The sequence below is a fragment of the Sparus aurata genome, chromosome 6, assembly GCF_900880675.1.
Source record: "Sparus aurata chromosome 6, fSpaAur1.1, whole genome shotgun sequence".
Classification (NCBI taxonomy): Eukaryota; Metazoa; Chordata; class Actinopteri; order Spariformes; family Sparidae; genus Sparus; species Sparus aurata.
The window spans coordinates 21,523,537-21,539,162 of NC_044192.1; the positions used below are offsets into that span (position 1 = coordinate 21,523,537).

At 40.2% G+C, this 15,626-nt stretch overlaps 2 protein-coding genes across 2 annotated transcripts; both read left to right on the forward strand.

The window, feature by feature from the left end:
• Positions 1-313: 313 nt before the first annotated feature.
• On the forward strand, positions 314-7,896 carry LOC115583919 (MAP kinase-activated protein kinase 2-like). The gene is made up of 10 exons (XM_030421170.1): positions 314-954; positions 2,552-2,691; positions 4,827-4,891; positions 4,976-5,055; positions 5,142-5,268; positions 5,469-5,544; positions 5,693-5,817; positions 7,059-7,144; positions 7,333-7,413; positions 7,496-7,896. The coding sequence occupies exons 1-10, from the start codon at positions 712-714 to the stop codon at positions 7,628-7,630; spliced, it is 1,158 nt and encodes a 385-aa protein (XP_030277030.1). The 5' UTR covers positions 314-711; the 3' UTR covers positions 7,631-7,896.
• Positions 7,897-10,442: 2,546 nt separating this feature from the next.
• On the forward strand, positions 10,443-15,533 carry LOC115583761 (wiskott-Aldrich syndrome protein). Its single transcript, XM_030420936.1, has 9 exons — positions 10,443-10,594; positions 12,693-12,839; positions 13,079-13,165; positions 13,246-13,330; positions 13,433-13,508; positions 13,593-13,680; positions 13,792-13,945; positions 14,761-14,993; positions 15,083-15,533. Exons 1-9 carry the CDS (start codon positions 10,496-10,498, stop codon positions 15,188-15,190), a joined length of 1,077 nt encoding a protein of 358 aa, XP_030276796.1. The 5' UTR covers positions 10,443-10,495; the 3' UTR covers positions 15,191-15,533.
• The last annotated feature ends 93 nt before the right edge of the window (positions 15,534-15,626 follow it).

Below are 15,626 nucleotides of genomic sequence, written 5' to 3' on the forward strand. Positions count from 1 at the left end.
TTAGTTATTCTATTCATGTTTTGAACTTCTATTAATTTGAAACTGAAATAATACCACAAAAAAAGGTTTTGCTTGGTACATTTTTTAGTTGGTGTCAGACTGAAGGCTGGACGAAGGGTCGCCCCTGCCCAAAGGCTGTTTTTAAAGAGACTAAACTACCACAATGTGATTTAGGAATCAAGTTTTCATTCCTCCTCGACTTGAACCATGCACTTCTTACTTTGATTTCTGGTCATGGCTTTTGGTTTCCCTGCCGTGCGTCTTTGCGCGTGGTTGTTCCTTTAAGAAACTTGAATTTGAGCCGCTCCGCGCTGACGTAGGGGAGTTGGAGATGTTGGTGTAGCCCGCAGGAAGAGGCAAATTACGGCGATGAGGACCAGGCAGGGGCACCAGCTCTCTCTCTCAGTGTAATTTAGCGTGTTTTATCATCTCCACCCACCCATCCAGAGAGTCGCTGGAGTCTTTTGTAGTTCTTTGTGCCAGTATAACGGTACGATATCAGACCTCCGCCCTTTTCTGTACTCCGGGGAGGTGTTATAGATCACATACGTCTTTTTTTCCGCTTCTACAGTGTTCAGAGATGGTCTGTCGGGGAGTGCGAAAGTCCTCTGGACGCTCTCGAGTGAACTAGGATGACACCGGATATGTTCCGCAGCAGAGGCTGATGTGATTTGCTCTGCATCACTGTTGGTTTTTACAGAGAGAACAAAAATGCATCATAACCAGGAGGAGCAGTCTGTGAATGAAATTACTGCGCAGCACTCCACCGGCCTGGGGAGCAGCCCGGTCAGCGGCCTGACTGACCTCCCACCACCTGCCTACTCCAAACTGGAGTTCAAGAGACACGCAGTGACAGAAGACTATAAAGTCACTGCTCAGGTCCTCGGCCTGGGCATCAATGGCAAAGTGCTGGAGTGTTACTGCAAGAAAACAGGAGAGAAATGTGCCCTGAAGGTGTGTGTGTGTGTGTGTGTGTGTGTGTGTGCGTGTGTGTGTGTGTGTGTCTGCTTCTTTATCCTGCGGTCCTCCTCTCCGGAGGCTGCTGTCAATGAGAGCTGCCATCAATTATTCATGTCTGCTCTCTGATCTGCACCATTTCATGTCTGGAGATCTGTCCACAAGTGTGATTTCTGTGATGTTAGGTTGCGACATTAATTGGATCATGGGTGCATGCAGCAGCAAACTGAGAGAAGATTGAGTTACAGAGCCGCCCAGACAGTGGACGTGTCTGTCAGACGGTGATGTGCTGTCTGGGACGCTTTGACACAGATGTTGATGATGGTTGTTTGGACAATGATCTGCTCTGTTCATACGTCACATCATTATCTGAGCCTCTGACATTTAGCAAGAGTAAAAACCTGCATTTTTCACTCACCTGCTCACCATTAAAGGGGCACAATGTTGAAATTCAGACTCAGAATTTTAATATTTATCATTTTAATGAGGCAATTATACAAAGAGATATTACAATTTCTTCGCCAAAAATGCACAGTGCACCTTAAAGTATGCGCTTATTAAATGTGATTTCTTTTTAAAGCCAACTTGGGAAATTTAGGTTGTGAGAGTGTGTCAGAGCCGGTGAGTCAATAAACAGCTGTAGGTTTGCAGCAAAGCCTTAAGAAAATACAAACAGGAAGCACCGCCCCATGAGTGCCTCCACATGTTTTCTTTGGAATAACTTTGGTGGTGAGCCACAGCCGAAAAAGGTATGATGAAATGTGAAGAGCGAGCTCACAATGTGTCCTCTGAGAGAGGCAAAGCCGTGATTTGGAGCAAAGCCACACCTTTATAAAGCCTTTTTTTCCCTCCACAATGTCCATTGAGGATTTGGGCTGGGGTCTGCACGTCTAGAAAAACAGGAATCCTCCTCCCCTGTGTTTGATAACCACAGCTACAGCCCTGCGTCTTTAAAGACAGAGCCAACTGCTTAAAGTATTCACTCTTAACGCTCTCAGCATAATTTACTGCAGATTAATGGTATTGATAGTAGCCATTATTACAGTGAGTGTCTTCGCTATAAGACGTGTGCTTGTCTCTGGTTTGTTGATTTCTTGTTGAAGACGTCAAACTCGTATTTAGATAGATCAGTGTGTCTGCCTTGGGGAGTGAGATCTGCAAACATAAATGCTGGTGTAAAAACCTCAGATAGGTCCAAGATATTTTAGCATTTGTTTTGGTTTCAGTTCTTTAAGTTTCAACATTAGTTTTAGTTCTCTTAAATCACAAGATGTGAGTATTTATCAAGGGCAAGATTAGAGAAGTTGAGAAAAGATATTACAATACAAATACAAGACTTTGTGAAGTCATGTACATGTAACAATCACTCCTCAAGCTTGTTGTGTGAAACATTTGACCAAACTGACAAACCATACACCGTTCATAGGTTAACAATATTGTTTCAGGTAGTTAGAGTGTTTTCTAAAGTCTGTTTTTTCTTGTCACACGTAGTTTTATAGTTTAGTTTTTCGTAAACTATAACTAAAAAGCATTACAAAAACAAATATGAAACGACAGCATTTTTACTGACATGTGTTTTCTTGGTGTTGAGCAGATCCTGTATGATACTCCTAAAGCCAGACGGGAGGTCGAGCTGCACTGGCGAGTGTCCGGAGGTCCACACATCGTCCCAATACTCAGCCTGTATGAGAACATGCACCAGGGGAAGAAGTGTCTCCTCATCATAATGGAGTGGTGAGCATGACCAACACTATGTTATATATATATATAGTCTGTACTTATTTTTGGCCTTTAAGGGGAAAACCATGGTGAAATAAAGTGTTTTTGCTAATGTAGTACAGTTTTATATAAGGGTAAATTACAATTAACTAGCTGGCTATTAGCATGCATATTGGTAGCATGCTGGTTCTTTATTAGTCAGTAGAAAACACTTATTCTGCATAATCATATTCTATGACCAAAGGGCTGTTTACACAAGTTTTTCCTCAGTAAAGTCATCATTACGGCTTATTGGTGGTAAAAAAAAAAAAAAAGTAAGTAAACCTGTTTGGGTTTATTAAGTGTCAAATTACAAGTTAATTAGTTATTGTAAAGACTTCACTTTAGAATGGGAAACTTATACTTTGAAAGAAATACTTAATTTAGACGTTATTAACACTGGTTGTTTTGTGTTTTCTTACGTAAATTAAACCATATTTATGAAGTGTTGTTAACTGATAATTTCAAATTTTTAACTGGAATATTCCCATTAAGATTCAGAATCTCTTTCACGAAGGAGTCCCGGCCAAGACAGCAGCACACAAAGTTACACATAAAGACTCACACGAGAACGACGGTGCAAAACCTTTAAAAGCACTTTCACCAAAGACAGTGGTGCAGGTTTGATGAATGACATTCAGATATGTTGATAGAATTACTGTTGTTGTTGTGTTACCACCTTTTAATGCCCATACTGACCAAAGGTCATCATTTACGTGCAGTGACTTCCTTACATACTATCAAAGAACAGAAATTAGGAGGTTATTGAGGGAAATCTCTTAAATACTGATCTAGGAGTTGTAGAATACGGTCATACAGAATAAGGTATTGATAAGTTATTTGTAAATAGCCAATATGCTACTAATATGCATGCTAATAAAAGATGGATATACTAACCCTAATATAAATTGCCTCTCTCTTGAAGCTGAGAGAGAGACTGCATGAAGTCACATCATGCCCAGTTCAGAGCCCGTCTGTCTCCAAACATCTGGATGGTATCTAGATCCAGCCGAGCTCGATTTCAGCTCACACCTGGCATGAATTTGATTTTGTACTTTGGGTAAAACTCAACAGAAAGGAAGTAAACATCTGCACATCTCTCCCATACTTTTTGATTCTACTTTTGTTTGCGTCCTAGCTTCTTCCACACTGCGGATTGTGCTCTTAAACAATAAATCCAGGTAACTTATGAAGCTTTTATCCTCGGTTTTTTAGGGGTTAGATCTTTTTTAAAGTCCCACACAGCATAAAATTTGATAACAAAAGACTTTGTAATGTAATACTTTGCGTACTTACCAAGTCGAAATTCTATATATCTTTGATATTTTGTATTCTTTGGGAAGCCATGACACATACGTACATTTTGAATGTGTTGCTGTCTTAGTTTGGTGATTTGTCCTCTCGTGCAAATAATTCAACTCAGACTCAAAGAGTGAGACGTCACAGTGCAGAACAACGGATGGGCAAAGATTGTAATAATGTGACTCTGGCTGTTTGCGAGTGTTTTTTTTCCTCCTACTTTACGACAGAACAGACTTGACAGGATTCATTTGCATCGCTGACCACATGTCACTGTGGCTTGAATGACTGGAGGCCTCTGTGTCCCCTTTGTGTCTTGATCTGTGTTCGCATGTGTATGTTGCACCATCCACTTGTGAGTTGAGCACACCAAACAGTTTTTAATGAGGCCATTTTCACTGGACTATGAAACACTTTCTGTTGGAGGAGCTACATTATTAGCTGCACTCTAAAATGAAGCTCATTTGGATATGTGACATCTTGAACTTAAAACAAGCTCTCAGCTCAAGTGTCACCTGGCAGCACTATTAGATCATCTACATCGTATACCGATTTAACCTTAAACTGTTAGATGTGCACAAAAGCTTCCTGTAAATTATGTTCTTGGCTGGGTTTTCCCTTTAAATGCGTCCTCACAGCTTGCGTCATCTGAGTCCGCCGTGGCTCAGAAGACTGGACTCATCTGAGCGGTAAATTGTGCGGCACAATGACTCACTTTGTTGTCACACCATGATTGCAGTAGAGAACTGTGGTCATTTGCCAAGAGTCCCCTCGCTGCCCCAGTTCTGATCTTTTTGTTAATTTTGTCTCAGTATGGAGGGAGGGGAGCTGTTCAGTCGCATTCAGGCCCGAGGAGACCAGGCCTTCACAGAGAGAGGTGAGTTACAGTTCACATGACGCAGCTGAAAGTCATGGGTTGTTGTCAGTACATGCTTACATCCATGTCGTGTCCGTCCATCAGAGGCGTCAGAGATCATGCATGACATCGGCTCGGCCATAAAGTTCCTCCACCACATGGACATCGCTCACAGGGATGTAAAGGTACCGCTGCTGTCAGAGTAATCCTTCACAGTGAATACACGAAAGAATTGAAACCTAAAAAAGTCATTTTAAATCTCTCACTGAAGCCTGAAAACCTGCTCTACACCACCAAGGAGAGTAACGCCACACTCAAACTGACTGACTTTGGCTTTGCCAAGGAGACGACGCTGCACAACTCCCTCCAAACTCCCTGTTACACTCCGTATTATGTTGGTGAGTGTTTTCTGTCATGACGATACTGGAGTAGGAGAAATGTATTCTAAATGTGCTCTTACGGGACCTAGTTTTTGGACATGGTTGCTGTCATTCATGTTGTTTGCGTGTATCCACATATGGACCTGTTCCTGTGCGAGTGTGTCTTCATCCTCCACATCTTTGTGTTGGTATTTTTCTGTGTCTGTTTGTCCATTCAGCCCCAGAAGTGCTTGGGCCAGAGAAATATGACAAGTCATGTGACATGTGGTCTCTGGGCGTAATCATGTACATTCTGTGAGTATCATGTGCGTCGGCAACGGATTCAACTCAATGAAACCTTTATTGCTGTCCTGGTATATTGTATCTACTGTACTGTGCTATACTGTATGAAGGAGGACAGCAAGGTAAAATGGTGTCTTCTCCTCCTTTGTTTTGTTTGTAGTCTGTGTGGGTTTCCTCCGTTCTACTCAAACACAGGTCAGGCCATCTCTCCAGGCATGAAGCAGAGGATCCGGTTGGGCCAATACGAGTTCCCCAACCCTGAGTGGGCCGACGTTTCTGAGGAAGGTCAGGCCTCAATTTATGACATGAATTAATATTGCATATAAAAAATGTCTTATTTGTCGTATTTATACATAAACAGTGCTGGACAAGTTAATAAGTTACTCTTTACTTATTACTCCGCTTACTTACGCTTACGTATCAAAGGTAATTAGTTACGTTGCTAAATAAGGACTATTACTTTTACAAAGTTAATTTCTTACCCAGCGACAAACTTCTTTAAATCTTGTCCTCTTAACATCTTTCCACAACCATGCTCTGCTTTGAAATCCAGGTTCTGTTGTCCAGCCGGGGTTTGTGCTGTTTCTCTGGCAGCAGAGGCCTAATTTACCTCTCTCAGATTCTTCACTAGTTTTTATGTTGTTTTTTGTTGTTTTGCTTGCTTGCAAAAAAATGTGCAACAAACCACCGTGTACATTGCCTCTTTGAGACAAACTAATTGAGACATACCTCTCTCCGTCTTCCTCCACCCTTCAGCTTTTTAGCTAGTAGCTGACGTGACCTGCATCACATACATTTCAGCATCACACAGCCTACCGAGGCTTACATTCTGGCAATGCACTTAATGAAGTAACTGCACAGTCATATTAAAACTGATTGTGAAATTGTAATCCCTAACACTACTTTCATATGGGGAAAGTAATAATGCTACAGTAATATATTACTGAGTAATGCATCGCCCAACACTGAGTGCTTGAAGTGACGAAGCCACAGAGAATTATCGTCTGATTTTAATTCTCATCGGCGTAATGGAGCATTTTAATGACTTTGAGCTCATTGTTTTGTTTTTCTGTGTAGGCTGACTCTCGTCGCTCTATTTCCTCTTTATTCCATCTACAAGCACCATTTTCAGCAAAAAAAAAAAAAAAGCTCTGATAAATCAACTGTGCACCACTCCTCAGCACCAAAAATCAGAAAGGCACATTCCATGAATAGCTAGTAGACATAGTGGAGCATTAATGGTAGTGGAGGCTTAAAAGTACATTTAGAACTTACATTCATCAGATGACTAGAAACACAATTCTGAATGAATAATAGTGTTCCTCTGTATTGGCTGTATGTGTTCACAGCTTGTTTCTGCCCCAAAGTGGCAAAGCAATTGATTAGCGAGGGTCTAAAGGCGCCTGCTGCACCGACCAAATCACATGTTTGAAGATATCTGAACAACCTGCACAACATATCCAGTCAGTTCAAAAGGGACTTTTCAAGTCCATTTTGCACTAAAATATTAATTTTATGTCCTGCAGCCAAACAGCTTATAATTCAGCTACTGAAGACTGATCCCAATGAGAGGATGACCATTGGACAGTTTGTGAACCACCCCTGGATCAGTGTAAGTTATCACTGTGTAATATAATAGAATAGAATAGAATAGAATAGAATAGAATAAAATGACTTTATTGATCCCAGACCAGGAAATTATTTAGAAATGTATTTAAATTATTATTAAGCACGGGGCCTATAGACCTGTATGTTATCCTTTCTTAGATTTATGAGAATTTGTGTTTTATATTACTGCAGCAGTCAATGGTGGTCCCTCCGACACCCCTGCACACCTCTCGTGTTTTGACAGAGGACAAGGAGCTGTGGGACGATGTGAAGGTGGGACTCTGTTCAGTTTCAGAATATGAGCACAAGGTGGCAGTAAAGCACCAGATTTACAGCACACAATGTCTCCCAACAGGAGGAAATGACCAGTGCCCTGGCCACCATGCGTGTCGACTACGATCAGGTGAAGATAAAAGACCTGGACATGTCCAACAACCCGCTGCTCAGCAAGAGGAGGAAGAGGCCCGAACCTGGAGGAGCCCACACATGAGGAGGGGGAGACAGAGGAGTGGTGTGTAACAGCCACAAAGAAGTCACATTCTCTGAAGAGCATGGGAAAATTACCATTTGACAAAAATAGTATAAAACTATGAAAAACAGAGTGAGCAATATTTTCCCATCTACGTGTCACTTCTTGTCTTTTAGTCACTTTTTATGCGTCTTTGTATCACTGCACTCAAAAGTCTAATAAATGTCATTTATTTTGATTGTTTTGTAGTCTAATATGGGAAATAAAACTGTGTTTTTTATGTTTTACAACTGTGTTGTTTGACTTTTTTGCATACTACAGTGGTGGAAAGTACATTTTCTCGAGCACTGTACTATTTAGAGGTAGAGGTACTTGTTCTTAAGTATTTCCACCTTCTGCTTCTTTACACGTCTATCCCATTACTACACTACAATTCAGAGGCAGATAAAACACTTTTAACCCCACATTTAACCTACATTTATCTGACAACCATTGTTACTAGTTACTTAGTAGATTTAGTTTGATAATACAAAATATAATCACTTAATTATTATACATTACTATGGTTCAAGATCCGAGAGCATATTTATGGCAGATAAACTTTTTAAATTGTGCAATATGTAAGAATTGTCCACCTGTTGAATTCATACTCACAACAAATATTGGCGGCATATGACCAAAGCTCCTGCTAACTTTTGCTAATTGTAACCTGTACCCTGAATTTTAAGACTAAAATTCTTAAAAAATTGCACTTGCAGTTAGTGAGTTAAATCAAATTTACCTGCTTCAGCATTAAAGAAATAAACACATCAATGCAGTAATAATACTCCAATCATACAATGTAGATTATTCTACATTTTGCACTTTGGTGGTTTATTACAGTAGTATATGTTAAGGCTCATAATTGTTTTACCCTTCAGCAAAAGATTTAAATACCTGACTTTTACTTGTAAGTATTTCTACATGTAGTATTGCTGCTTTTGCTCAAGTACAAGATCCGAGTACTCATTTAATCTCCTGGTTGTTGTGCAGAAAGGCTAATTTTGCACAGTTTGTTTGACACTGAGAGAATATAAAAAAGTGTATATTGTGACTGTTATTATTGCTGTCAGGTGAAAGAAAGAATGACGTGATTTGGCGACAGTGTGAGAAATTGTTTTTTCTCTCTGTAAACAAAGAAAGACTGTATGTGGAAGTCATTTAAGATATTTATTGGCAAGATTACATCCAACCAATTAGTTCCCAAGGGGATTTTTATGAGAAATTATATGTGGGTACTGTAACATGAACAATTAAAGGAAATTTAAATTATGCAAGTTCAAGTTGTAAATAGATCAACCTCATCCAGACATTTCTTCACACTTAAGCCATTAATGTTGTCTGCTACACACTGGTAACACTAGTAACACGGGTAACTGGTTACTAAACAGAGAGAAGTGGAAACATAAAAGCGTCAGCGAGCAGGACCTATAGCATTGGACCTGCAAACCCAACACCCCCCATAAATATTTTATGTGTACAGGATCATAATAGCAGGTGTAGGCAGCAGTAGAGAAACTACCCTAATGTAAAAACACTTCCTAAAATAGAAATAGAAAAAAAACAATAGAATAGAAATATTAAATGAGAAAACCAAAATGGCCCATGTCAGTGTTATGTTTATATATTATTTACTATATATTACATGTAAGAATCATTCTTAACGTGCAATGTATTTGATGTGAAAGCATTCAATAAATTCACCAAAATTTCAAAAGACAGTTAAGAAATAAAAGTTTTTACAATTGTGTATTGTGTTACAGAGACAACTTCTCAAGTAAGCACACTAGGTCCTGAGAGTCAGCTTCATGGGAGAGATTGTGTTGTATTCTGAGCTGAAGCCAACAAACAGCATCCTGATGTAACTGTACTTATTCTCCAGATGTGCGAAGACTGGGTGAAAGGCAGTGGATACGGCATCCACTGTGGGTCTGTTGGGTCTGAAAGCAAACTGGTGAGGGTCCAGGCTGGCACCATTATTGACTTCAATGTGCTGGAGAACTAGTTTCTCAACATCAGGATGTTTTTGAGACAGCATTTCCACAGTGCCCAGTCTCCCGGTCTGCATTGCTAACTGTAAGGCTAACTGAGCGAACAAGCTAATAGTAGCTACAGTTAGCGGCAGTTAGCAGTTACCCTGGTGATGTGCTGCCACCTGTTTATTGGGAGCATGACTCTGACAGGTGGACAGTTCTTACATATTACCCCTGTAATGTTGTATGGTTAAAATGGAGCTCATTATAACCACTTTATTTACTGTTTGAGAGTTTAATCTACAACACTGAATTTTTGTTTTTTCATAACTATGTTTGTACGTCAAACATAAATCTAAAAAGTAATAAAAGTAAATAAAAGTTCAAGTTCAACGTTTCCCCTGAAATTTAGCAAAGTAGAATATACAAGGTGGCATAGAATAAAAAACACTAAAGTAATGACTTCAAATCTAAATTAATTTAATACATGTGACAAGGTGAACGATATGTGATCAAATACTTTACAACTAATAGACCCACAGTTGCTCTTGTAATTGAGGAATAGACACTGTAAGAGTATCTTTAACTAATTTTGAATGATTAACAAACATCTGCTTTCTTTTCCCATCAACTATAAATACAGTTGTTCAGCTAGTGAGGGAAAGCCACAGTGCACACACAAGCGTACACTAAGTCAAATATATTTGCATGGTCACCGGCTGCACCAGCTGGAAATATTTCCATTCAAACCAGTTACGGTAAGGATACGAAGTAAATGCGTTCAGGCTTGGTGTGTTCAGTGGATTAGAAAAATAAAAAAGGGGGGAAACAGTGACAGCAGTGGTGAGCAGAAGGTGAGAACAAAAGTTGTGTGATGGCGTCAAGTCTGATTCCTGGATGTCATGTCATGAGCGATCTGCTGACCATCCGTGAGAAAGGTATCCTCTTCACTCTGCTCGAACCTCACTGTAAGGTAAGTTCATTCAAATCAACAGCCATAAAACACAACTTAGCTTAACTCAGGTTGTTCTGTATGCATAAAAATTTCAACCAGTGTAACAGCAAAAATATTGTTTTAGTCTGCAATTTCTATTTTGATGTTATCTGAATGGAATTTCTGTGGGGGCTGTTTGGTTTACAGTTTCTGCTGCTTGTACTTCCTGGAACTATCTCATCATGTCACGCTAGAACATCTAAGATAAAATCCTTCAAAATCATTTTTCAATGTGAACTTAACGGAGGAATTATGTATGTATGAATTATGCGGGTCCATTTTCTGCAGAAATGTGATATAATATGTATATAGACAGGTATAGTGATTAAAGGTAATTGTTGTCATTAGTGTACAATCACCTGAAACTAAGAATTGTTGTTTTCATTCCTAAGAAAGAGCCCTTTCAATACATCCTCATACCTAAATGACTAAATAGATCCATTGTTCCAGTCTCCCAAAACAATATATAGCACCATTCCCAAAACAACATGGCAGTTGCAGAGTTACAGTTAACAGTTACCTTAGTTGTATGGTCACACTTTGGTTAGGTTTAGGCAAGAGAAATATTGTTTAGGAAAACATCACAGTTTAGGTTAAAATCACAGCATCACTTCTGAAACTTCCGTTAAAAACGTCCTCATGTTACCTACGTTACTCACAGTATGTGATGTATGTGACGTAACTTCACTGCGTTAGTAAGTAAAAAGAATTCACTGTTGTCTGCAGGTTTCACACTGGACAGGAACAGTGGTAAAGTTCTGTGTTTGATCAAATCGTCTGTCCATCCCTGACCTCCCCCTTCTCTGACTTTTCACTCTTTTTGCTACTCTTCCTCGCTTCCTCCTTTTTCAGCTGTAATAATTACTGCAGTCACTAGAGGTCACCCCTTAAAAAGAGGCATAAATATGGGTCATATTAAACTGCTTTCTTATTCAATCTATATGGGAGGGAGCTAAGGGAGCTGGCTCTCTTCCACAGAGTCAATACCAGTTGGCTGTTCGCCTGTGTTTGTTTGTTTGTTCTAAAAGGCAAAGTAGGGGATGTTCAGAAAACCAGTGTTCGCTTGGTTGCGTTCTGCAACCTCACCACTAGATGTCACTAGATAGTACACACTGGACCTTTGACAAAAGAAAAAAGTAAATGATGATATAAATAAAGAGATAAACAGAGGTGATATGAAAGAGAAGTCAAACAACAATTTACAGTAAAAGCCAGCCCTAGTATTACAGACTGTTTTGTCAAGAAACTAAGGGGGAGCTTTGTGTGTTTTTCTGAATGCCACAGAAAGCAGTCTCTCATGGACTACAGTGATGTGCACTAACATGTGAAGAGATAAGAGTGTGATCACTTGGACCCATGGGAAATAGTCCTAAATAAAAGAACAAATTTCAGTTGGTCTGATGGGTGGGTAGAACAGCGTGTCGTCAACGTAACAGTGAACATCAGATACCAAAAGTAAATCATTAACAGAGAAAAGATGACACCTTAATTCTGTGACCCCACATGTTTTGCGCATTATGGATTATGAGGATTTGCCTGGTGAATACTGAAAACTAACGGTGAGGTAGGACTTGAAAAAGAAGTGATAACACCGGATTATGTCATGGCAGGGTTTAATGAAGTGGTTTGGCCTCGTGAAGCTCGCAGTTAAATGGATCATTTCACAGAATCATCAGCCTCTGAAAAGAGGTCATGGTCTCTCTGAGGAGCAACCTCTCTCGCTCTGAAACTAAACCAGAATGTCTCAAAGGTTGCTCCGAGGCACAAAGAAGAAGAACATTGAGAATCAAAGTAAAATAAAAGAGGCAAAACTGTACTAACTGTAGGGCAAATGTAATGACGGAACTTTTTTCAGCCGAAGAATTTAAGTATCTATTTAAGATGGACTCAATTTCCATGACATTTTTCTGCTCTAGTTACACATTTCAAGCTGCTGATTACAGGCTCCTTGCTCTTCTTCTTTATATAGGCTATAGTCCATATATATATAAACTATGCTGTATTCTATACTATATATATATAGTTTGAATAAGGCTATACCATTCTTATGATCTGTGTGACTCCTGGTCTATTTCAGCTGATCAAAACTACAGTAGCACAGTTACTAAGGGCCAAAGATGCTGAGGGTGAGAGTCCGGGCTGGAGTTGTTTGGGTTGTGGTGCTGTGTGTCTCATTGAGAACGAGTCCATTCACTCCTACTTCCTGCAACTGTACTGTGTCAAGGTAAGAGGAACTGCAGAACTGAATAGAGATACTCCACCTACTCAAATCCACCAGCACACCACTTCCCTCAGTGAAGTGGCAGCATAGGACAGCTTGTTTTCTTTGATTTGCAGTTCCCTTTCAGCACAAAAGGGACATGTATCTTAATGGGTGTACCTATAAATACTTTAATATCCATTCATAACCTATTTCCTCTTCTCCTTTCCTTTCATCCTTCCCTTATCTTATCTTAAACACAGCGTGCAAAGTTACTGTGGGAGCAGGAGTTGTTCATCCCATTCAAATACACTGCAGCTCGAACGTTCTTCCACACTTTCCCTGCAGATGTAAGTGCCCCTGTTTGTGTGCGACATGCTTTATCAGAGTTTTTCAGCTGGTTTAAGGTGGATTTACTGTGTTTGCACAGGATCATCAGGTAGGCCTCAACTTTGCAAATGAGGAGGAGGCGGAGGAATTTCATCTTGCAGTGGAGGCTGTCCAAAGAGAACAAGGTCATTAAACCAGCTAATAGATGATTCATAATTACAAAAAAATGAATAAACGTGTTTCAGTCATATCTTGTTTCTTCTCATTTTACATTGTCTGTTTTGCAGAAAAGATGACCTGGATGATTAAAAAAACAAGTGTTGAACGAGAGGACAGCTCAAAATGTGACCCGCCTGATTCAGGGTGACAAAAAGGACTTTAACGTGAAGATGAGAAGAGAACAGATAATTTGAGTTATAGTTAACTTTGTGTCTCCGTTCTCTGCAGAATTGAGCCACTAGATGATTCAGAAGAGGGGGAGCTTTTGACCATGGATGCACCATCAACAGAAGAAGTTACACCAACCACCAGTTCAGTAAGGAAAATTACAGTCAAACAGGCATCAAGACAACATCAAATTGTAAAGAGTCCATGTGGAGATAAAATGCTAATTCATCACATTCCTTGCTGTATCTGTTTGGTGAAGTTTCAGGACCTGGACACCTCTATGAGGAGTCTGTTGATGCGGGCACAACTCAGTGAGGACGACCTGAAAGACAAAGACGTTGCTGAAGCTGTCGACTGCATCATCAACCAGTTTGGCGGTGTCAACGCTGTGCAGAGAGAGCTGAGGAACAGAGGTGCTTTATTCTGGAAAATGTTGAGCAGTGTATGCTCAAGAGTTCAAGATCATTCAAGTCTTTTGAAGGGGGATCGTGTGAGGTACTTTTCCATAGTCAGTGGCAGTTGGCACGCCCCCAGTTTGGAAATCAGCAGGTTCTCCGGTGAACGAAGCTCAGAAATGTACTGCTGTGGACAGGGTCAGCATCGAAACCCCTAAAATGTTGATATCACTAGTGTATGCTATATTTAGAATATTTTCACTGCTTTATCTTTCCAACAGATAGCCTTTTTTTGACCAAATGAAAATTAGCACTCTCTCCAGGCCAGACTGCCTCGTCAACAACTATAATTTTGCAGAATGTAAAAGTTGCTTGTCTACCGCTGCATTGATGGGTGAATTTATTTGTGTTATCGTGTCACTTTTGCATTTTAAAGACTTGTTGTTTCTTCCAAAAGGAGTGTTTGTTTGGAGAGAGCAATATTTGACTTGTACAACAGCATTTTCTGGTTAGAAAAGTGTGTCTGTTGGCAAGGTAAATATGGTGTACACTGAAAGGGATATGGATTCTTTTTATTAGGTGGGCCGTTTTCAGCTGCTAAGATACATTTTGCTGCTGACCCTGTCCACAGCACTACATTGCTTATCTTCCTACACCTGCAGCATGCTGACAGCCATCCACTGCAGGTAATACACTGATGATGGTTGAGTATCTCATACAGCCTCATTTCAAATAATCTGAACTACCCCTTTAATGTTGTTTTTGAAAATGTTTTTCTTGTGCTTTAAAAGTAAATATTGAAAAGTGATAGCAGCTTCTGGCACATTTGTCAGGCCCAGTGTCTCATACGTTGCCGAGATCTGCAGGGACGTCCATCTCCCTTGCTCTGAAGAAAGGACCTCTGCCACCTGTTCCCTCCGTCAAAGGCAGCACCACCTCCCATAAGACAGCACAGCGCAGACAGTCACTATACCAGAGTCCGCTTCCCCCTTGGATTCCTCCTCCTCCGTCTACTCCTGCTCCGCTTGCTCCAGAGAGGATCAGGAAGAGCATCAGTTTTAAAGATGTAAGAGGACTAGGACACAGTTCTGTTAACCTCCATGTGAATTTGTAAAGGAGGGGAGTGAATGATCGTAACTTTCCTTTGCCGTGTAGGTGGGCTCCTCAAGTGCTGCTGAAAAAAGTGACCTCATCCTGACTGCGCTGAGAGACATCAGACAAAAGCAGCAGCTCCAGCGAGGCACGAGTGAAGATGAGGGTTAAACAGAGTCTGATACTGAAGTCCAATGATATGCGCCTGTCAAGAAACTTTGGTTCAATCTGTGCTGTTGCTATGATACCTTTATTCCAAAGTTTCAAATAAACTCCTGCACACACTCTTACTTCCAATAATACATTTACTATTGACAATTCAGTGCTTCACCTTTATCAGGCAAATGGTTTGGGACGATAGGAAGCTATTGTAAATAGGGAGCAGCTGCAAGTCTGCAACCAATCATACACCAAACGTGCAATGTGAAGACATTAAACCAAACATCAATTTACATTATTACAGTCTCCAATATCATGGAGCTAGAACATTTAAACACTTATTAATGCACTGCAACAATAACAATAATTAGATTTACCACTCTCTTATCACGACTGTAGACATTAAACAGAGTCAGTCTCTCTAAATTAGAAGTTATCACAGTCAATA

Bases quoted from the DNA above. Each gene is read 5' to 3' on its own strand.
- LOC115583919 (XM_030421170.1), top strand. From the start codon at position 712: ATGCATCATAACCAGGAGGAGCAGTCTGTGAATGAAATTACTGCGCAG. The intron at 5,545-5,692 runs GTGAGTATCATG...TTTTGTTTGTAG, and splicing joins GGCGTAATCATGTACATTCT to TCTGTGTGGGTTTCCTCCGT. The intron at 7,414-7,495 runs GTGGGACTCTGT...GTCTCCCAACAG, and splicing joins AGCTGTGGGACGATGTGAAG to GAGGAAATGACCAGTGCCCT.
- LOC115583761 (XM_030420936.1), top strand. From the start codon at position 10,496: ATGGCGTCAAGTCTGATTCCTGGATGTCATGTCATGAGCGATCTGCTG. The intron at 10,595-12,692 runs GTAAGTTCATTC...GGTCTATTTCAG, and splicing joins TGCTCGAACCTCACTGTAAG to CTGATCAAAACTACAGTAGC. The intron at 12,840-13,078 runs GTAAGAGGAACT...TCTTAAACACAG, and splicing joins TGCAACTGTACTGTGTCAAG to CGTGCAAAGTTACTGTGGGA.